The sequence below is a fragment of the Anomaloglossus baeobatrachus genome, chromosome 3, assembly GCF_048569485.1.
Source record: "Anomaloglossus baeobatrachus isolate aAnoBae1 chromosome 3, aAnoBae1.hap1, whole genome shotgun sequence".
NCBI classification, from domain to species: domain Eukaryota; kingdom Metazoa; phylum Chordata; class Amphibia; order Anura; family Aromobatidae; genus Anomaloglossus; species Anomaloglossus baeobatrachus.
The window spans coordinates 295,978,342-296,000,980 of NC_134355.1; the positions used below are offsets into that span (position 1 = coordinate 295,978,342).

A 22,639-nucleotide genomic window follows, 5' to 3' on the forward strand; every position below is an offset into this window, starting at 1 on the left:
CGCTCTGGTTCAAGACTGGTCCCAGTTTCGTCTGTCCTACGTGTTTCCCCCTCTAGCTCTCTTGCCCAGAGTCCTGCGCAAGATCAGAATGGAGGGCCGTCGAGTCATCCTCATTGCACCGGACTGGCCCAGGCGAGCTTGGTATCCGGACCTGCTCCAACTGTCCGTAGAGATGCCGTGGCATCTTCCGGACCGTCCAGACCTTCTCTCGCAAGGTCCGTTTTTCCGCCCGAATTCTGCGGCACTCAAATTGACGGCGTGGCTCTTGAGTCCTGGATTTTAATGGCTTCTGGTATTCCTCCTGAAGTCATCTCCACTATGACTCGGGCCCATAAGTCTTCCTCCGCCAAGATCTATCACAGGACTTGGAAAATTTTCCTGTCCTGGTGTCGCTCTTCCGGCCATCCTCCTTGGCCATTCTCCTTGCCGACCCTTCTGTCTTTTTTACAGTCCGGTCTGCAGCTAGGACTGTCCCTCAACTCTCTCAAGGGACAAGTCTCAGCTCTATCAGTGCTGTTCCAGCGGCGTCTCGCCCGGCTGGCTCAGGTCCGCACCTTCATGCAAGGCGCGTCTCACATCATTCCGCCTTATCGGCGGCCCTTGGATACCTGGGACCTTAACTTGGTCCTCACGATATTGCAGAAACCCCCTTTTGAGCCCCTTAGGGAGGTTTCTTTGTATCGTCTTTCTCAAAAAGTGGCCTTTCTAGTTGCCATAACTTCTCTCAGGAGAGTCTCTGATTTGGCTGCGCTCTCCTCGGAGTCACCTTTTTTGGTTTTTCACCAGGACAAGGTGGTTCTCCGTCCGACTCCGGACTTTCTTCCTAAGGTGGTCTCTCCCTTCCACCTTAACCAGGACATTTCCTTGCCTTCCTTCTGTCCGGCCCCTGTTCATCGCTTTGAAAAAGCGCTGCATACTCTAGATCTGGTGCGTGCTCTCCGGATTTATGTGTCTCGCACCGCTGCGCTTAGGCGGTGCACCTTTCTTTTTGTGCTAACCACAGGGCGGCGCAAGGGTCTCCCTGCTTCTAAGCCGACCTTGGCCCGTTGGATTAGATCGACCATTTTGGACGCCTACCAGAGTACTCAGGTGCCTCCCCCGCCGGGGATCAAAGCACACTCGACCAGAGCTGTCGGTGCCTCTTGGGCTTTTAGGCACCAGGCTACGGCTCAACATGTCTGTCAGGCTGCCACTTGGACTAGCCTGCATACCTTTTCGAAGCACTACCAAGTGCATGCTCATGCTTCGGCAGATGCGAGCTTGGGCAGACGCATCCTTCAGGCGGCTGTTGCCCACTTGTGAAGTTAGGTTCCGCCTACTTCTTAGTTTTTTTCTGTTTATTCCCACCCAGGGACAGCTTTGGAATGTCCCATGGTCTGGGTCTCCCAAAGGAACGATAAAGAAAAAGAGAATTTTGTTTACTTGCCGTAAATTCTTTTTCTTATAGTTCCGTATTGGGAGACCCAGCTCCCTTCCTGTTGCCTGTTGGCAATTTTCTTGTTCCGTGTGTTATCACCGGCTGTTGTCGTGGACAGAGTCTCCGGTTGTTCCGGTTCTTGCTCGGTTCTACTTGTGGGTGGCTATTCTCCTTCAGCTTTTGCACTAAACTGGCTGGGACTGGCTCACCAGGGGGTGTATAAGCTCAGAGGGAGGAGCTACACTTTTAAGTGTAGTACTTTGTGTGTCCTCCGGAGGCAGAAGCTAAACACCCATGGTCTGGGTCTCCCAATACGGAACTATAAGAAAAAGAATTTACGGTAAGTAACAAAATTCTCTTTTTTTTCTTTAAAGGAATGTGTCACATACAGGTTTTTAAACTAATTGAAACCAAATTGTGATAATGCAGACTTGTGGATTTAGACCTGACAACCCCTTTGAAGGGAATCTGTCACCAGGTTTTTAACACCTAATCCGGGCACAGCATGGCGTGGGGAGTAGGTCCTGGTTCCGGCAATTGTTACTTATTGGGCTGCTTGGTGTAGTTTTGATAACATCACTGGTTAATCAGCAGGAGATTATCATTACAGGACTACTTGGCATGCTACAGGTAGTCCACCATATTCATGAGCTCTGTATAACTGCTAGATCTGCAGCAGAGAAAACATTGATTTTATCACAATGACAGCAAGCAGCTCAGTGGGTGACACATCGCTGGAATCGTGGTCTCTGTCTCTACATTGTGCTGATCTCGGATGGGGAGAAAGGACCTGCTGACAGATTCACTTTAAGGCTCATTCAGCAGTCGGTGAAAACTGGTCTACACTTGGACAGTGTATGGAGTGGCCATGGGTCTCCTGACCTGACCTCAGCAGCCTCAGAGCATATATGAGGATGCAGATCAGATTGGTGCCCGGCCATGCATGGCGTTTTAAGCTGAGATTTAAACAGATGGTTGTTCTTTATGAGAGCTGAGGAGGGTTGTGAACAAGAAATGCCACATAAGGCAGAATTAGGCTGAGTCCACATGTCCTGTAATCATCCGTTGGGAAAAATGATTTCTGGGGGAGAAAAGCACTTATTCACAACCAGTAGGTTTAGTAGAACAGATTCCAACATGTATATTAACTCCAAAAAAGCAACATGTGATTTATTTAAAACGTAACCTTTAATTGGGGTCCTTCTAAAATAGAAATGCACACAGTGATCCAACACCCATTTAAAAACCTGAAATTGGTTCAGCCATCCACATAATTCAATTACGACGGCACTACCAATTTCAAAGAAAGAGGGGATTGTCTATCCGCTCAAAAACAACAAAGAGCAAGAGAACGATGAGATCTAAATAAGATGTACAAATATAGGCACTATGCTCGTTCAATTGGATCAGTCATTTCTAGGTTTATATTAATGTATATAGTGTGTTGTTACTATTCGTTTTTAAATACCCATAGGCACTTTAAACATCAATGGATGAATCAGTGTCTGTCTCTAGAGTAACCACACACCATATTACAGTGTATAGGCAAACCTTGTGCCAACCACAACCACCCTGGAACGTGATTACTGCCCTGAAAATATACTTTCTAGATGGTAGCAATACCCATTAATACAATACATATCAGTGAAAGATATTAAAGAAAACCACCCAAAAGTGGGAAGATCTCACCCGATCTTCTCATCTCAGATGGTGGATCGAACTTCTCCTGTATTCTTTGATCCAAATACCGGCAAAGCGGGGGTGGAGGTCCGGTCACTGACCCTGTTAGGGACTAAGCTGACCCTCCTACTCCCCACAAGCTCCCACCCTTACAAGGGCAGCCCACAATTGGCCCTGTTGGAACTGACCCTTGTCTTCAAACCAGGTGCCTCTGGCGCGTTTCGCTTCACCTGCTCATCATGGGAGAAAGATACAGCACCTATACGAACACCGGTGGCTCAAACACAGAGCTCATCCCTATTCAGCCTGGTATCATTAGGAGTATATGATATACTGGGGTTATAAATAGGGCACAAGTCTCCCTCTCCAGCTGCTCTCCCTCCTCTGATCAACATGGAAATTCTAAAATGGCACCGGAAAAAACCCGGAATGGTCCAATATGTTCTATACAGATAACCTACTCAGTACGTTTCACCACTCACATGATACACACGGCCAAATCGGCCTTAACATGTTTTCCAACAGTCCGGTTTGCATAAGGCTAGTTTCACACTTGCGTTGAACGGCATCCGTTGCATTGCATTGTGTGACGGATGCAACGGATGCGTTTCATATGAAGGCACAACGGCGGATGCAACGGATCGTACAAAACAGAAAGCTTTTTTTTATTTTATTTATTTTTTTTTTCTTCTTTACAGTTTTACCGGCAGCAGACTATTGTGAACGATCAGCTGATCACCCGGCGGTCGGGCGCTCAGCTGAGCGCGCTCACATGCTGGCGGCCGGGCGCTCAGCTGAGTGCTCTCACATGCCGGCGGCCGGGCGATCAGCTGAGAGCTCTCACATGCCGGCGGCCGGGTGCTCAGCTGAACGTTCGGCCACCGAGAAACAAAATAAAGTTTCTATGATTTTTTAAAAAAAAAAAAAAAAAAAAATGAGCATGCGCAGTGAAAAATAAAGGTTACCGCCGCTCAAAAAAAGTTACATGCTGCGTTCCTTCAAAATAACGACGCTGCGTCGTCCAGCGGATGCAATGCTGACACTTGCGTTACAGTGTGTCGTCCATACAAGTCTATGGAGAATAGCACAGTGCGTTTAGTACCCTAAATTATAATATCCTTACCGGATACATGGAGTCTGAGTGGAGCGCACGCCACCCTGGTTGAACAGCTACTGGAACGCAGGACTTCCTGGTTTGCCGATCACATGACCACTCATGTGATCCACGGTGGGAGGTTACAGCCTAGAACCATCCAGCCCTGTGACCTGTGTCATAGCGTCATCATCACCGTGGGCGGGGATTCACATCTAATAAACTTTATTGACACGCACACTAACAGACAAAGAGGAGGAATGAAAGGGGAGGGGCTCGGGCAGTCAGCGTGTCCGGGCCTCCCTCCTGCCTACTGCTCAGCTCACTGCACGGCCAGCCCTTCGAAATGTAGTGTCAGCGTGTCCAGGCCAGACATGTCGCACTACATTTCGCAGGGCTGGCCCGGCCGTGCAGTGAGTAGTGAGCTGAGCAGCAGGCAGGAGGGGGGGCCCGGACACGCTGACTGCCCGGGCCCCTCCCCTTTCATTCCTCTGCTCACCGGGCGGGCGCCAGGGGCAGGGGGTGTGGACACGTCATCACACTACGTTTCGCAGGGCTGGCCCGGGCCGTGCAGTGAGCTGAGCAGCAGGGGGGCCCAGACGGACACGCTGACTGCCCGGACCCCTCCCCTTTCATTCCTCTGCTCACCGAGCGGGCCCCAGGGGCAGGGGACGTTGACAAATGTAGTGTGACGTGTCAACGTGCATGCCCCCTGCCCCTGGGGCCCGCCCGGTGAGCAGAGGAATGAAAGGGGAGGGGCCTGTCAGCATGCCCGGGCCCCCCTCCTGCCTGCTGCTCACCGGGCCCGCTACAGGAGTTCCAGGAGTAATGCCCTGATGGCGGCCCTGGCCCTCACTGTCAGAAAGTTTTTCCTAATGTCTAATCTGAATCTCCTTCCTTGTAAGGGGTACTTCTCACATAGCGAGATCACTAGCGAGATCGCTGCTGAGTCACAGGTTATGTGACGTACCAGTGACCTCATCAGCGATCTCGCTGTGTGTGACACTAAGCAGCGACCTGGCCCCTGCTGTGAAATCGCTGATCGTTACACACTGTTCTGGTTCATTTTTTGCTCGTTGGTCTCCCGCTGTGCGGCACACATCGTCATGTTTGATGGGAGACAAACGAGCACCGACTCTGTGTAAGCAGCGTACTCTGGTAACCAGGGTAAATAACGGGTAACTAAGCAAAGCGCTTTGCTTAGTAACCCGATGTGTACCTTGGTTACCAAACGCAGAGTCGCTGGTGGCTGGTCGCTGGTGAGATCTACCTCGTTGACAGCTCACCAGCGACCATGCAGCGACGCACCAGCGATCCAGACCAGGTTAAATCGTGGTCGGAATCGCTGGTACGTCGTTTAGTGAGACGGTACCCTAAGTTTCATCCCATTACTTGTACTTCCTTGTGCTAATCAAAATAGGGTGGTTACCTCTGTGCTGTGACTTCCTTTCAGATATTTGTAGAACGCTATTAAGTCTCCTCTCAGTCTTCTCTTTTGTAAACTAAACATTCCTAGTTCTTTTAGCCGATCTTCATATGACATGATTTGCAGACCTTCTACCATCTTGGTTGCTCTTCTCTGGACTTGCTCCAATATATCGATGTCTTTCTTGAATTAGTGTGCCAAGAACCGTATACAGTATTCCAGGTGGAGTCTGACCAGGGCAGAGTATAGGGGAATAATTACTTCTTTTAATCTAATTTCAATGCTTGTCTTGATACATCCCAGAATTTTGTTGCCCTTTTTTAGCTGCTGCTCCGCATTGTTGGCTCATGTTGAATCTGATATCCACTATTATGCCCAAGTACTTTTGGTTATGAGTGACGAGGTACAGAATCATTGCCTCCTTGTATCATTGATGTGGAAAACTAAAGCTGTGTATATTACCCACTGCATGATAGTTCTCACTCTGGGATATTGAAGTACCGCAGTGTACATATACCCCCATCCTGCTCATATACCCCCATCCTGCTCATATACCCCCATCCTGCTCATTACCCCCATCCGTCCTGCTCATATACCCCCATCCGTCCTGCTCATATACCCCCATCCGTCCTGCTCATATACCCCCATCCGTCCTGCTCATATACCCCCATCCGTCCTGCTCATATACCCCCATCCGTCCTGCTCATATACCCCCATCCGTCCTGCTCATATACCCCCATCCGTCCTGCTCATATACCCCCATTCGTCCTGCTCATATACCCCATCCGTCCTGCTCATATACCCCCATCCGTCATGCTCATATACCCCCATCCATCCTGCTCATATACTCCCATCCGTCCTGCTCATATACCCCCATCCGTCCTGCTCATATACCCCCATCCGTCCTGCTCATATACCCCCATCCGTCCTGCTCATATACCCCCATCCGTCCTGCTCATATACCCCCATCCGTCCTGCTCATATACCCCCATCCGTCCTGCTCATATACCCCCATCCGTCCTGCTCATATAACCCCCATCCGTCCTGCTCATATACCCCCATCCTGCTCATATAACCCCCATCCTGCTCATATAACCCCCATCCTGCTCATATAACCCCCATCCTGCTCATATATCCCCCATCCATCCTGCTCATATACCCCCATCCATCCTGCTCATATAACCCCCATCCATCCTGCTCATATAACCCCCATCCATCCTGCTCATATAACCCCCATCCATCCTGCTCATATAACCCCCATCCATCCTGCTCATATAACCCCCATCCATCCTGCTCATATACCCCCATCCATCCTGCTCATATAACCCCCATCCATCCTGCTCATATAACCCCCATCCATCCTGCTCATATAACCCCCATCCATCCTGCTCATAATATAACCCCCATCCTGCTCATAATATAACCCCCATCCTGCTCATAATATAACCCCCATCCTGCTCATAATATAACCCCCTTCCTGCTCATAATATAACCCCCACCCTGCTCATAATATACCCCCATCCTGGTATATGGCCTGTATCCTATGACACAGAAAAAAAAATAAACGTTTATACTAGCCTTTCCTCACTTCCTGCAGCACCGATCATCTTCCTCTCTGTCTCAGCTGCAGCGCCGCTGAGTGGAGCCATCACCGTGTGTGGAGCCGTCGCCGTTGTCTGCAGCTTCGCGATGTCTTCCTGTCTGTGCCGGTCAGCTGATCTGTGTGGACACTAGAGGCGTGCACAGCAATGACGTCATCGCTGTGCTCACCGCTCTCTACACAGATCAGCTGACTGGCACAGACAGGAAGACATCGCGATGCTGTAGGGGGACGGCTTCACACATGGTGACGGGTGAGTACACTGATTCACTGCACACCGCGCTGATAATGATGCACGGTGGGCAGTGAATGCAGCCGCACATGATCACTCCAGGCTGTAGTTGCCAGGAGTGATCATGCGGGCCGGCTGTTAATTATGCGCACATCCCCCCCCCCCTCATCCCCCTGCCCATCATCCCGCCCACCTGTTAGCGCTGGCTTCAGCGCTGAGAGATGATGGGCGGGAAGATGGGCGTGCATATGTAATGAGCGGGCCCACGTGGTTACGGCAGGCTGCTACAGCCTGCTCGTGCCCCTGATGACCCGCTCCACCGCAGCACCCGCATTCCCCGCAGCCACATTCAGACCATAAGACGCACCCCCCACTTTCCCCCAACATTTGGGGGGAAAAAAGTGTGTCTTATAGTCCAAAAAATATGGTATAACATAGGAGGAATCCAGACAGGCTATTTTATCACAACCGCTGTGAGAGAAAAAGTCACCAAGTTCCCATATTGTAATGAAATAAAAAAGTCCTCAAGTCAGGATATACAAATATAGTGACAGGGTCTAAACTCCAAAGACTAACTTACTACATGGAACCAAGGAAAAAATAATAAAAGTCCTAAACAAATGGGCAAATCAAAATGTCCTTATAAAACAGATAATTTTATTGAAATTTCACGAAGTATAATGTTAAAGTACATGCACAAGGTATGTCACAGTTACACTATAGGCCCTATCCAGCATAACCCAAAGCAAAAACAGCATTTAAAGTTAACGCACTATATACTGTATATGGAATCACATGTATTATGTATGGATCTGTACAATTTATACATGGGTGACCCATTCAAATAATGGATAAGTAACAAGAATACATCTTACATATTGTGCATTTAGTCGACAGTGTGACCCTCCACCCCAACATGTTTCCCCCTGCATCATCAGAGGGTATATTGCAGAAAGGGCGTCTTTTATGATGTATTTAATATCTAATAATATTTCCTGTAGTGTATTTTTGGGAAATGTTGTGGACTTGCTGTGTGATATGTCGGGGGTGGAAGATTTGAGTACTCTCCTTTTTGATCAATGGTGTGTTAGTAAGGCAGTGAAGAAATATGGGGATTTGAAATAAACACAGTAATTTAATTTTCTCCTTTCTTCCTTTTTAGGATGCCATGAATTATTTATCTAATATGTTACCAGATGATATGAAGAAGGAAGTGTATGAACTGTGGGAAGTAGGTGTGAAAAAGTCCTTTTTCCATCTGCAAATCATTGCATACTTTATTCTGAAAGATCGTTAAATCAGTGTAATGTTGATTGAAAATGGAATGAGAAGTATATAACTGACTGCTTTTACATATATGGTAATGAAGCATAGGTACACATTCATACATGACCAGTAATTCCATTAACACACTATGGCTCTCTTCACATTTCAGAGGAATGCTAGTCTTAAACTATACTGTATTGTTCATTAATATTAATGAATGTTGCTGCAGTTTTGATTTATCTGCTGTAATTTACCAATTCTCTGAATGCTGAGCGCTGTATAACGCCGTCTCCACCACTGTGGCTGCTTTCCGCTCTTCTGCAGTGTATACAGCATACTGTCAATCAGTGATGGGGGTTGAGCTATACAGAGCATATTAATATGGAGGACTACATAGCAGATTTACTAGTCGTCTAGTAATAGCTCCTGCTGATGAGTGATTTTTACTGCTACTGCAAGCAGATTAGTAGGTGATACAGCACTGATATCAGGGTCTCTGCCCCTACATCATGGTGCTCTCAGATTAAATTGCAAAAAACCTGGTGACTGATTACCTTTAACATAAGAACTGAAAAGCAGCCAACTCTCTATTGGTTTAGAAAAACAAAAAGTTGAAAAGCTATAAAGTCTAGAGTTAAAATTGGGCACAATGTTCTCTGTTTTAATTGGGCGACTATTGCTTTAATGTGCTCTCTCACGTCTGTGTTATGTGGGTAATACTACAAAGCTGGAAAGTATTTGGTGTATCATTTGTGTATTTTCATACACAAAAATTGCAGAATATAACAGTTCCCGTGAAGTGGATGATATTTACATAAATGTCATGCCCTCTGTGCTGTCACCTGCCGGCGGCCGGGCGCTCAGCCGAGCGCTCTCACCTGTCGGCGGCTGGGCGCTCAGCCGAGCGCTCTCACATTCCGGCGGTCGGGCGCTCAGCCGAGCGCTCTCACATGCCGGCGGTCGGGCGCTCAGCCGAGCGCTCTCACATGCCGGCGGTCGGGTGCTCAGCTGATCGTTTGGCCACCGAAAAACAAAATAAAGTTTGTGATTTTTTTTTAAAAAAAGGGCATGCACAGTGAAAAATAAAGGTTTCCGCCGCTCTAAAAAACGTTACATGCTGTATTCCTTCCGCCCGACGCAGCGTGAAATTAACGACGCTGCGTCATCCAGCGGATGCAACGCTTATACTTGCGTTACAGTGCGTCATCCATACAAGTCTATGGAGAATAGCGCAGTGCGTTAACGGACTGCGCTATTCTCCATAGTGACGGACTGCGCTGAACGCAAGTGTGAAAGTACCCTAACTTGTGCACATAACTTTCCATTCCGGGAGCCATAATATTTTTATTTTTCCCTCACTGTAACAGTATGAGAGCTTGTTTTTTATGGGATGAGTTATACGGTATTTGTCAGTAACTCCATTTTAGGGTAACATGTAACTTACTAAGACTTTGAGGAGAAATACATAAGAAATATCGTTTTTTTTATATATTTTTATTCTATATACATGTCACACTTTATTCCATGGGTCCTTCAGATCATAACAATAGCAAATTTATGTAGTTTATGGGTCACCATGATTATGGCGATTGCAAATGTGTGTAGTTTTAGTTATGATTGATGAATTTGATACAATATTTATACACTGTGTGAAAAAAAATATTTATTTTTGTAGCCTTTTTCTGAGACACACATATTTTACAATTTATAGTTCTCAATGGTACGAGATATAGTTTTCATTCTTAATAGTACAATTTTCAAGGGTGATGATGTTTTGATCTTTCTATTAGGCTAGGGTCACACGACTGTATTTTCTACATCTGAGAAAAACGGTCCCCAGGGAACATCATTTGCCTGCTTCAGGGAATTACTGGCAACTGATTGGTTGCCGCCTTCACATTCCGTCCACACTGCTCCACTGTGTGTCCCCCTATTCAAGAGAATTAGAGCCGATCTGCTACACATTGTGGAGAGCTCTGCTGCTCTGCTCAGTTTAATGTTTACATCAATCCGCTGTCTTGATGATAGATCATCAACATCATTTGTATGGAGAACCCCTTTAAGGCAGGTGTTCACAATCTCTGTACAATATGTAAAAATTCTGAACAATCACATTTACTACATGTCGACCTTAAGATGAACAAAGACTTATTGCATGTCTAGACCTTCATTCTACCCTTTTTTTGCTTTCTCATTTGCGTTTTCTTTCTCTCTTCGGTCACACAGGCCTCTTTCTAAGGCCGAAGACACCCTTACTAGTGACTTGCACATAACTCGCATCGTACTACCCGACACGGCTGTGATGCGATGCAATACGCACGCGCCAGTCACTCGTAAATGTGACTCCGCCCTAAGAGTAATAATATGATGAGGAAATTTAATTTAAAGGGTGTTGTCTGGTCAAATGATATTGATGAGCTATCAACAAAATAGGTCATCAGTATTGCACCATTGGAGTTCGAAACTTGGCGCTCACACTGATCAGCTGCTACCAGCTCCATCTGGATGTAATAATTGTATTGAGCTACATTATTGAATATGCAGTGGGTACTGCTGAGTATTTCACAAAAGACAACTGTACTGAACTATTCACAAGAACGGGACCTGATCTGCAGTAGCTAAAGGTGGCAACATAACTACTGATCAGTGGAAATGCTGGTTTGTCACGGTCTGGAGCCAAGGTAAAATAAAGATGTGTAAAAATGCATAGAGCTGCACCTGCAAACACAATGTGCATATTGGCAAAAGCAAAACCTGCTCAGTTGAAAATTTACGTTATTGAGGTAGATTTAGCCAATTCTTAGACAGTGCAAGCCTAGACTAATCAGTCTCAGAATTTACTAGATTTATCTTAGAGGTTCATGGTGGTTGATAAATCTGCCATACATCAAGACTGTCTAATCAAAATCTACACCACCTAAAATTATTTGACTTACTTTGTTCCAGAAGTGTGCGCCACAATTCTTGAGCATTTTTTGGCGCAGAGTAGGTAATGCCCCTTTGCCAATATATTCTTTCCAGTAACATTGCAGACCCTGTTGAACAACTCTCAAAGTGTCTAAAACGCTTAATTATGGCGCAGTGCATGAAATAGGTATTTGGTGCAAGTTTTGCCACAGTTCTGGGGCATTTAGCTTGATGAATTTCCCCTATTTTTCTCAATTATTGGTATGTAAACCATATGTTAGCTTCTAGATAATGTCACAGTGCCCTACCTGAATAATTAGGTTTTCATAGTCTTTGCACAAGTGATAATGGAAGAGAATTAGTGTGTCTATAGCTGGATGTGTGTGTGAGTGTGTGTGTATATATGTATATACGTGTGTGTATACAGTGTGTATGTATATATGTGTGTGTGTGTATATATATGTGTGTGTGTGTATGTATGTATATGTATATATGTGTATATATATATATATATATATATATATATATATATATATAAATATTGTGAGACTGTGACCGGGGTTATCTATGACGGCCGATATGTCTCGCCCCGGTTGTGCTCACACCATGATAGAAAATAACTCCACTCCAAGGTTAATCCTGTTTACCTACAGGTTTAAGGAAGGGTTAAAAGGAAACAGGAACGAGGGCAGGTGTGCCGGGTGTGAGGGAGTGATCACATCTCCCTGAGTTCTCTGCCGGAAAGGCACATATGTACTATTATGGACTTTGCTTTGGATAATAAACCGTGTGCTGTGAACCTTGGTGCCTGGATCCCGTGTCTTCTGCAGCGCAGCCGACGACGCTACCTCACATATGGTGCTGAATGCGGGCATGACAGCCGGTGAGGTGTAGCATCCATCCCTGGTGGCCCAGCTGCGCATGTCCTGGATTCGAGCGGCTATACTACAGCCCAAACCCGGCGACGCCATGGAGGACATACTAAAGCATTTGGCTCAGGCTAATGCACAGCAGCAACAGACCAATGCACACCTGCTCCAATCCTTGCAAGTGCAGGAAAAAAAACTCCAAGAACAGATGGATCAAGCCAATGCACGTCAGCAGCAAGCCTTGCAATTGCAGGAAAAAAGGCACCAAGAACAGATGGTTCTCCTGGCCAAGTCGATCCGTGCCGAACCGGCAGCAACAACCCCGGGACCGGGTGACGACGGCAGCGTTCGGAAAGCGGTGAGACAAGCGTTGCAAAAGATGACCCCGGGGGATGATGTGGAAGCGTTCCTGGCGGTGTTTGAGCGGGTGGCCGAGCGGGAAAAGCTGCCGACCCCGCAGTGGGTTGAGGTATTGTCGCCCTATCTGACAGGGGAACCCCAAAAAGCGTACCTGGACCTCTGTACCGAGGACGCCATTGACTATGTGACCCTGAAAGCCGAAATACTGGCTCGGTTGGGGGTGAATACCTATGTACGGGCTCAGCGGGTAAATCAGTGGTTCTATGAGGAAGTCAAACCCATACGCTCACAGGCCTATGACTTGTTGCATCTCGTAAAAAAGTGGTTGCAGCCTGACACTCTGAGCCCGGCGCAAATGGTGGAAAGGGTAGTTGTTGATCGTTTTGTGCGCACCTTACCCGTCACCATTCAACGGTGGGTAGGACAGGGCGACCCAAGTACCCTGGACCAATTAGTGGGCCTGGTAGAGCGGCATGTGGCTACGCAGGACTTGATACGGGACACTGAGACTTTGCGTACCGCCCGTTGGTCCGGCCCCTCCAAGCCTAGGGCCAAGGACCCACCGCTGACACCGGTGCGGGAGTCCGCTACCGTCCCGTCTGAGGCCCTGAGGTCCGCAAAACTATGTACCCTAAACGACAACTCGTCAAGGGGGTGTCCTTCCCTATTAGATGTTGGCGGTGCTAGCGGGTGGGACATATGGAAGCCCAGTGTCCACTCACCACGGAGCCCATGGATTGTGGGGTTACCCGGCGGGGTTCAATGTATGCTCAGGTGGTGTGTACCGCTGACCTGGTCTACCCAGAGACTGAGCCCCACTTGTGCCAAATACAGGTGAATGGATGTCCGGTTACAGGCTTGTTGGATTCCGGAAGCTTAGTGACCCTTGTGCGATCAACCCTAAGGGCTAAAGTAAAGGCCACAGGACGTACCGTGGGGGTGGTTTGCATACATGGGGACCGCCGAGACTATCCTACGGGGATAGTCACCATCACAGCACCTTGCGGTCAGGTGCAACATGAGGTGGGACTTATTAATACTCTTCCCTATCATGTGATCCTAGGAAGGGATCTGCCCTATTTTTGGACTTTATGGAAGGGACCTCCTAAGTCCCCTCAGATATTGGTCAGTCCGGGACCTGAGCCCTACAATCCTGAATCCGGGACGCCTGCCGTAGGGGTCCCCATGATAGGGACAGAATGTGAACCTGATAGGTCGCCCCTAGAGGTATTGGCAGGAGAGGCTGAGACGGTCGAGCCCATCCCGGAGTTGGAGGCGTCCCCGGATACGTTTGGGACAGCCCAACTCCAGGACCCTACATTAATACATGCCCGGAGTCGGGTGACAGTAGTTGACGGGGTGGCACAGCTGCCCGGTGCCCAGGTAAGGTACCCCCATTTCGCTCTTAAGCAGGATTTACTCTACCGGGTAGATGAAGTACGGGGTGTAGGGGTAGAGCAGTTGGTGGTACCCCAGCCGTATCGCCGGCGGGTCCTCGACTTGGCTCATAAACACCTGATGAGTGGTCACCTAGGGGTCAAGAAAACGCAGGAGCGAATATTGCAAAGGTCCTATTGGCCCGGGGTCTTTGGGGAGGTAAAATGGTTCTGCGAAACCTGCCCGGAGTGTCAGCTTACCGCACCCCTGACCCACTTTCGCAGTCCGTTGGTACCGTTACCTATTATAGAAGTCCCTTTTGAACGGATAGGGATGGATCTGGTGGGGCCCCTCGTAAAGTCTGCTCGAGGGCACCAGCACATCCAAGTGATCGTTGACTATGCCACCCGGTATCCAGAGGCGATACCTCTCAGACATACTGCGGCGAAGCTTATAGCTCGGGAGTTGTTTGCTGTGTTCTGCCGGGTGGGGTTGCCCAAGGAGATCCTTACGGATCAGGGGACCCCATTCATGTCTAAAGTGACCAAAGAGCTATGCCGGCTACTCCAGATCAAGCAGTTGCGTACGTCTGTGTATCATCCTCAGACGGATGGTTTAGTGGAACGATTCAATAAAACCCTGAAAACAATGCTCAAAAGGGTGATTTCCAAAGACGGGAAAGACTGGGATATGATGCTTCCCTATCTGATGTTTGCCATCCGAGAGGTGCCACATCCACGGGGTTTTCGCCTTTTGAGTTGTTATACGGGCGACATCCCCGGGGATTGTTGGACCTGGCAAAGGAAACATGGGAGCAGGAGCCCACCCCCCATAAAAGTGTGATTGAACACATTTTAGGAATGCAGAACCGCATAAGTGCGGTCATGCCAATTGTGAAGGAGCATTTACAGGAGGCTCAGGCCGCGCAAAGCGGCCGCTACAATAGACAAGCCACCGTGCGGACCTTTAAACCCGGGGATCGGGTGTTGGTATTGATCCCCACGGCGGAGAGTAAATTCCTGGCTCAGTGGCAAGGCCCCTACGAGATAAAGGAAAGAGTCGGGGTGGTCAACTATAAGGTATTGCAGCCCGGTAGGCGGAAACCTGAACAATTATACCATGTCAACCTATTAAAACCTTGGCAGGAACGGGAAAGCCTGATGGTTGATTTTCCCCCATCCCCCTCCTCTTCGGGTCGTTCAAACCCGGCTCCAGCAACCTCCGGAGAGGACGAACCGGAAGTAAGGATTGGAGAAGCCCTCACCAAGCAACAGAGGCGAGAGGCCAGACGGCTGGTTCAACAGAACCCCGATGTCTTCTCCGAGTTGCCGGGTAGGACCAGTCTGATACGACATGACATTGTCACCGAGCCTCACCTGAAGGTACGCCTGAAGTCATACCGGGTGCCGGAGGCTCGAAGACAAGCCATATCAGAGGAAGTGAAGACAATGCTACGCCTGGGGGTCATCGAAAAATCCCGGAGTGAATGGGCTAGTCCTATTGTCCTAATACCAAAACCCGATGGCTCCTTAAGGTTCTGCAATGACTTTAGGAGATTGAACGAAATATCCAAGTTCGATCTCTACCCCATGCCCCGGGTGGATGAGCTGATTGATAGGCTGGGACAGGCGCGATATTTTACCACGCTCGACCTGACCAAGGGGTACTGGCAGGTGCCACTGACGGAGTCCGCCAAGGAGAAAACCGCTTTTGTTACGCCGGAGGGTCTCTTCCACTATGTTGTCTTGCCTTTTGGGTTACATGGCGCTCCGGCCACGTTCCAGAGGTTGATGGACTTAGTGCTGGAACCCCACCAGGCGTATGCATCAGCGTACCTTGATGACATCATTATTTACAGCTCCGATTGGCAGACCCACTTGGAACAGGTACAAGCGGTGGTGGACGCGCTTCGAACAGCCGGATTGACAGCCAATCCCAAGAAATGTGCGTTGGGACTCACGGAAGCCCGCTACTTGGGCTACGTAATAGGCCAAGGAGTGATTAAGCCCCAAATTAACAAGGTTGAGGCGATCCAGAAGTGGCCTAGACCCCTGACCACGAAGCAGGTTAGGGCCTTTCTGGGTATCGTGGGGTACTACAGGAGGTTTGTAAAAGATTTTGCGGGACTATCAGCCCCCTTGACGGACCTTCTCAAAGGCAAGAAGTCCGTCATGGTGCGTTGGACTCCGCAGGCCGAGGACTCCTTCCGGGCCCTGAAGGGGGTCCTGTGCGGACAGCCCGTTCTTGTAAACCCTGATTTCCGGAAGGCGTTCATAGTACAGACTGACGCCTCGGAGCTCGGCCTGGGGGCAGTGCTGTCTCAGGTGGTTCAGGGGGAGGAACACCCCGTCACCTTCTTAAGTAGGAAGCTCACCCCTCCCGAGCGGAATTATAGCGTAGTGGAGAAGGAGTGCCTGGCGATCAAGTGGGCCTTGGAGTCCCTACGCTATTACCTGCTGGGACGGCAGTTTCGCTTGGTGACTGATCACTCTCCGCTGGTCTGGATGAGGTCCGCCAAGGAACGGAATGCCCGGGTTACCCGGTGGTTCCTTTCACTGCAGAACTTCCGGTTTACGGTTGAACACTGGGCCGGTAGGTTGCAGGGCAACGCCGATGCCTTGTCCCGCGGCCCGTGTTTGCTGGCAGGAGTTCAACCCCGCACGCTTGAACTGAGGGGGGGGGTATGTGAGACTGTGACCGGGGTTATCTATGACGGCCGGTATGTCTCGCCCCGGTTGTGCTCACTCCATGATAGAAAATAACTCCACTCCAGGGTTAATCCTGTTTCCCTACAGGTTTAAGGAAGGGTTAAAAGGAAACAGGAACGAGGGCAGGTGTGCCGGGTGTGAGGGAGTGATCACATCTCCCTGAGTTCTCTGCCGGAAAGGCACATATGTACTATTATGGACTTTGCTTTGGATAATAAACCATGTGCTGTGAACCTTGGTGCCTGGATCCCGTGTCTTCTGCAGCGCAGCCGACGACGCTACCTCACAATATATATATATATATATATATATATATATATATATATATATATATATATATATATATATATATATATATATATATATATATATATATATATATATATATATATATATATATATATATATATATATATATATATATAATATATATATATATATATATTTTTTTACACACATCCATCCATCTATAGACACACACATATATACAATGTATATATACAGTAATGTGGATTCTGTATATGGAGGCATACGATTGGTTGGTTGTTTTTTACAACCACAATATATATGCTAGTAAATGCAAAATCCTTAAAACGCATGATAGGAATTAATTAATCCATGTGAGCAAAATAACGTGAATGCCCAAATGAAAAAGCACATACTCCATAAAATAAGAATAAGGAGAAAAAAGGAGTTGAATGCAGAAAATATTTGTTAGTGATTTTTATTGTCATACATATTGCGTAATAAAAATATCCTCACTGTCATTTTTATTATGCACTATTGCTAAATGTATGTCAATAAAAGTCACTAACAACTATTTTCTGCATCCACCTCCTGTTTTCTCCTAATTCTCACAATATAGGATGGGATGTAGAAGTGTTGGAAAACATAAACCTTGTGTGGAAGCACATACAGGAGGGAGAGATTAAAAAATAGCTCTAAGCTTTTTTTCATTGCAAGGAGTAATGTCTTTTAGAAAATTCTGTAGCCATCCTTATTAAAGGAGGCAGCCCGAATTATATTATTTAGAGGGCTTCTCCCTTGCTGAGCAATCTGATGCTTTACAGCAGGGGTGGGGAACCTTTTTGCTGCCGGGGGCCATTTGGAAATTTCTGCCAACCTTTGGGGGCCGCACAAAATTATCAATGTGAAAATGAACCAACTATATTTGGTCAAACAGTTAGTTAACTCACCCCTATTGTGGTGGCCGGAGCGGCTTCTCTTTTGTGCGGCTGTGATGTTCGGCGATACTTATGTTGATTCTCTCTTTTCCAGGTTTGTCACGGTCTGGAGCACAGGCAACTCTTTGTGATAATAAGATTGGAAGACTATATACATCACACAACAGACACAGGGACTGGTGTATATAAATCACAGGAGACACATACATCACTGAAGGGGCTGTTGGCATATACATCACATAGGAGACGCAGGGACTGCTGTATATACATCACATAGGAGACGCTGGGACTGCTGTATATACATCACAAGAGACACCTACATCACAGAAGACACTGGGGGCACATACATCACACAAGGGGCTGGGGACATGTATATGCTCCCTCCTGTGATGTATATGCTTTCAGCCTCTCCTTTGATGTATATGCGCCCAGCCCCTCCTGTGAGGTATATGCCCCCAGCCCCTCCTGTGAGGTATATGCCCCCAGCCCCTCCTGTGAGGTATATGCCCCCAGCCCCTCCTGTGAGGTATATGCCCCCAGCCCCTCCTGTCATATGTACAGCCCCAGCATCTCCAATGTGATGTATATACCCCAGTGTGTGATGTATATATCACAGGAGGGGTTGGGGCATACACATCACAGGAGACACTGAAGCATATCCATGTCAGGAGGGGCTGGGAGCATATACATAACAGGAGATGCTGGGGAACACACATTACTAGGTCACAGGGAGGCATAAGCATTGCTGTGGGGCACACACATCACTAGGGCGGCACAGAGAGCACTAGGGGGGGCACGGACATCACTAAGGGGGGGGCACACAGACATCACTATGGGGGGGGCACACAGACATCACTAAGGTGGGACAGACATCACTAAGGGGGGGGGAAGGGGCACACAGACATCACTAGGAGGAGACTGGGAGGCACAGACAGCACTTGCAGAGCACAGACTTCACTAGGGGGTATACTGCACTTGGGGTGGTAAGGATCACTGGAGAGAACTCAACAGTGGGGGTGATCCACATCGCTGGGGAGTCTACACACAGCACTGCAGGGGGCACGCTGCACCGGACAAGGGGCAGAGAGCGGGCAGCACACAGCGTGTGGAGCTGCACGCTGCAGCGGAGAAGGGGCAGAGAGCGGGCGGCACACAGCGCCGGGGAGCGGCAGGACACAGGACGTGGAGCTGCATGCTGCACCGGAGAAGGGGCAGAGAGCGGGCAGCACACAGCACGTGAAGCTGCACCGGAGAAGGGGCAGGGAGCGACAGCACTGATTGAGGCACGCTTCACGGGAGAAGGGGTGTAGAGCGGGCGGCACAATGCAGGAAACGATGAAGCTGCTGTGGGACTAAACCCGCCCACAAAGTCTGTCCTGAGCATGCTGGCACCTGCCAGGGAAAGAGCTCATTGGTGCGCGCAAGCAGCGCCTGTGAAGCCTTAAAGGGCCGGCGCCCGATAAGATCATGGCAGTGGCCGGAGCACTGCCACCCCCGGGAATCTGCCCGAGGGCCACATAAAAGGTCTTGGCGGGCCGCATGTGGCCCGCGGGCCGGAGGTTCCCCACCCCTGCTTTACAGGAAACCTTTCAGGCAATTCATGCTGCCCAAACCATGGGCAGTGTGAATCGCAGTGTGGTGCCATGATGGCAGCCAGGTATATTATTTTCTGAAATACTCCGACATTTCAGAGAATAACATACTTTAAAGATAGCAATAGCAGAGATAAAACTAGTCTGGTTCGGCCCCTAGTCGACTCTTTGCAGTGCCCCTGTAGGTGATTGATTGGGGCCCTCCCCTGTCTGTACATAGGGAGGGACCTGTCATTCATCTGCACCGGTGATGTACTAGTCTGGTTTCTGGCTATATTCACCAGCTGGATCTATACTTCCAATACCAAGCTGCAATTCTTGCTGCCCATCATAGTTTGGGCAGCTTGAATCAGCTTAAAGAGTACTCCTTTTTTATTATTATTAATGTTTGTTTTGGGTTTTTTTTATTCATATTTTTTTTTTTTTTTTTTTTAAAGTTCATGGTACACCTGAAAATATGAAAGCTTGTAATATATCTTTGACAAATCTGCTCCTTTCTCTTCGACCGATCATTCATTAATTTTGTCAATCCATGGTCCCAGTCTGTTTTCAAAGAATACAGATTTCCCCATTACTTAGAGAGGAGATGTCGGTTGGTGCTCCTAAAGTTTTTTGGAGGGAGGGGAGAGCTAGAGGCAGACATCAAAATTCTGCTTCAAGTTCTAAAGCGACAATTACACTTTAAACTGTGCTGGACATGAACATTGTTATGCTTCCAGTTGCTGACTGCAAGCAGAGATCCTGAAAATGGTGAGGAATACATCCAAGCAGAATAAAATACTTAACATTTGTGAAGGATTAAGCTTTAATTGTAGTAATGGAATCTGGACCACTAGTTTCCCTCTGTGCATTTTATTGCTACTGGTAATGGAATGATCCTTTTTGTATAGATGATTTTTAGTTGTTTTTTTTTTTTTTTCTTCAATAGAGATTGGGTTCACATTTTTGGTGTTGACTGATCAAACAAAATCTTCTTTTCTTACTTCATTGAGCTTGAGGAGAATGACATCCCGAGCCTGCGAGAAACTGTACATAGCAGATAATCACGGCCTACGTTGCAGGGTTATTTTTATGCTTTTGCTCAGTGACATTTTAAGTGTTGTGTATACACGTTCCTCCAGCTTGATTACTTAGCTACCTGTGACTGTCAGCAGCTCTGTCAGGAGAACAAAGACGTTCCCATTCCACCGTGCAGCCGAATCTGCTTTTGATTCTGCAGAACATGTCATGGTTACCAAGGTGACTCTCTTCTTTTAAGCCTGGATTCCTAAAACTGCTCTTACCTGTGGAGAAGGAAAGTAATCCAGACTTTTTTCCTATATCCATGCACCTCTGCTTAAGGCTATATTCACACGACCGTCCTGTTTTTGCGGTCCGCAAAAAAAAGGTCCTATATTTTCACGGATGCGTCCGTGTGACATCCACGTGACCTCCGTTCCGTTCCGTATACGGGCTGTGTGTCATCCGTGTGTCATCCCTGTGCCTTCCGTTTTTTTTTTTGAGGACTGCAAAAAACGGAAGCAGCTAGATAAATAGATGGATAGATATAAATAGAGGAATGAATAGAGGGATAGATAGAGGGATAGATAGATAAAAGATGAGAAATACATATAATGTCCCACTCCCCAGCATTTTGTAATCTTGCACCCTTTAGTGCCTTTCATGTGGCACTAAAGGGTGCTTAGCCTTGTAGTTAGCCAATAAATAATTTAAAAAAACGACATGGGGTCCCCCCTATTTTTTGTAGCCAGCTCGGGTAAAGCAGATGGCTGCAGCCTGCCGACCACGATTGGCAGCTCTGCCTTGGCTGGTAATCCAAAACAGAGGGTACCCCACACTGTTATTTTAAATTAAATAAATAATTTAAAACAAAAAAACGTGAGGTCCCCTCCAAATTAGATTAACAGCCAAGGTAAAGCAGACAGTGGTCTAGTATGCTTAGAATAGGGAGGTCCGCTGTTCTTGGACCCTCCCCAGCCTAAAAATAGCAGGCTGCAGCCGCCCCAGAAGTGGCGCATCCATTTGATGCGCCATTCCTGGTGCTTTTCCCCAGCTCATCCGATGCCCTGGTGCGGTGGCAAACAAAGTAATATATGGGGTTGATACCAGCTGTGTAATGTCACCTGGCATCAAGCCCTAGGGTTAATGATGTCACGGCATCTATCAGATACCCAACATCACTAACCCAGTCAGTAATAAAAAAAAAATTGATGACAAACAAATTTTTATTTGAAAAAAAAAACACTCCCCAAAACATTCCCTCTTTCACCAATTTATTGGAAAGAAAAAACAAATCCGGGTCCGGCGTAATCCAATAAGGGGGTCCCACGACGATCCATACTCACTGTCCCAGTCAATGAAGAACATCAAGAGATCAGCCCAGGTCACTGCAGGGGATGATGAGCGCTGAGTTCAGGAGGTTAGCTAGGTACATTACCTGCGGTGATGGAAGCCGCTGCACTCCTGACATCAGCTCTGGTCACTGACTTATATGTCCGCCGCGTTCTCAGATCACCGCTCGCAAGCGGCCCGTGACGTCGCTGTTAGTCACCGCCTCGGGCCGCCCGTGAGAGGTGATGTGAGAACGCAGCGGTCAGTGACCAACTCTGACGTCAGGAGTGCAGGAGTTCATCACCGCAGATAACGAACTTTACTAACCTCCTGACGGCAACGCTCATCATCCCCGCAGTTGGTCGCACTGCAGTGCGTGCAGATGCTGACCACACTTCCGTGCGAGCAGCCGCGGGGCTGGTGGGGGAGCAGGACACAGACTGCAGGGGCACCCGACGGAGGTCACACAGAAGTGCCTCCGTGCTGCTTCCGGGGATTTTGGGGACCCATTGACTTGTATTGAGTCACTGTCCGTTATTACGGAACAGAATAGGACATGTTCCATAATAACGCAACGGACATATGGCATCCGATCTG

At 48.0% G+C, this 22,639-nt stretch overlaps 1 protein-coding gene across 1 annotated transcript in view; it reads left to right on the top strand.

Moving 5' to 3' along the window:
• HDDC2 (HD domain containing 2) overlaps positions 1 to 22,639 on the top strand; it is a 61,138-nt gene that overhangs the window by 16,350 nt on the left and 22,149 nt on the right. Inside the window, exon 4 of the mRNA XM_075338282.1 lies at positions 8,611 to 8,679. Coding sequence (XP_075194397.1) covers positions 8,611 to 8,679 — 69 coding nt within the window. The remainder of the gene's footprint in view (positions 1 to 8,610; positions 8,680 to 22,639) is intronic.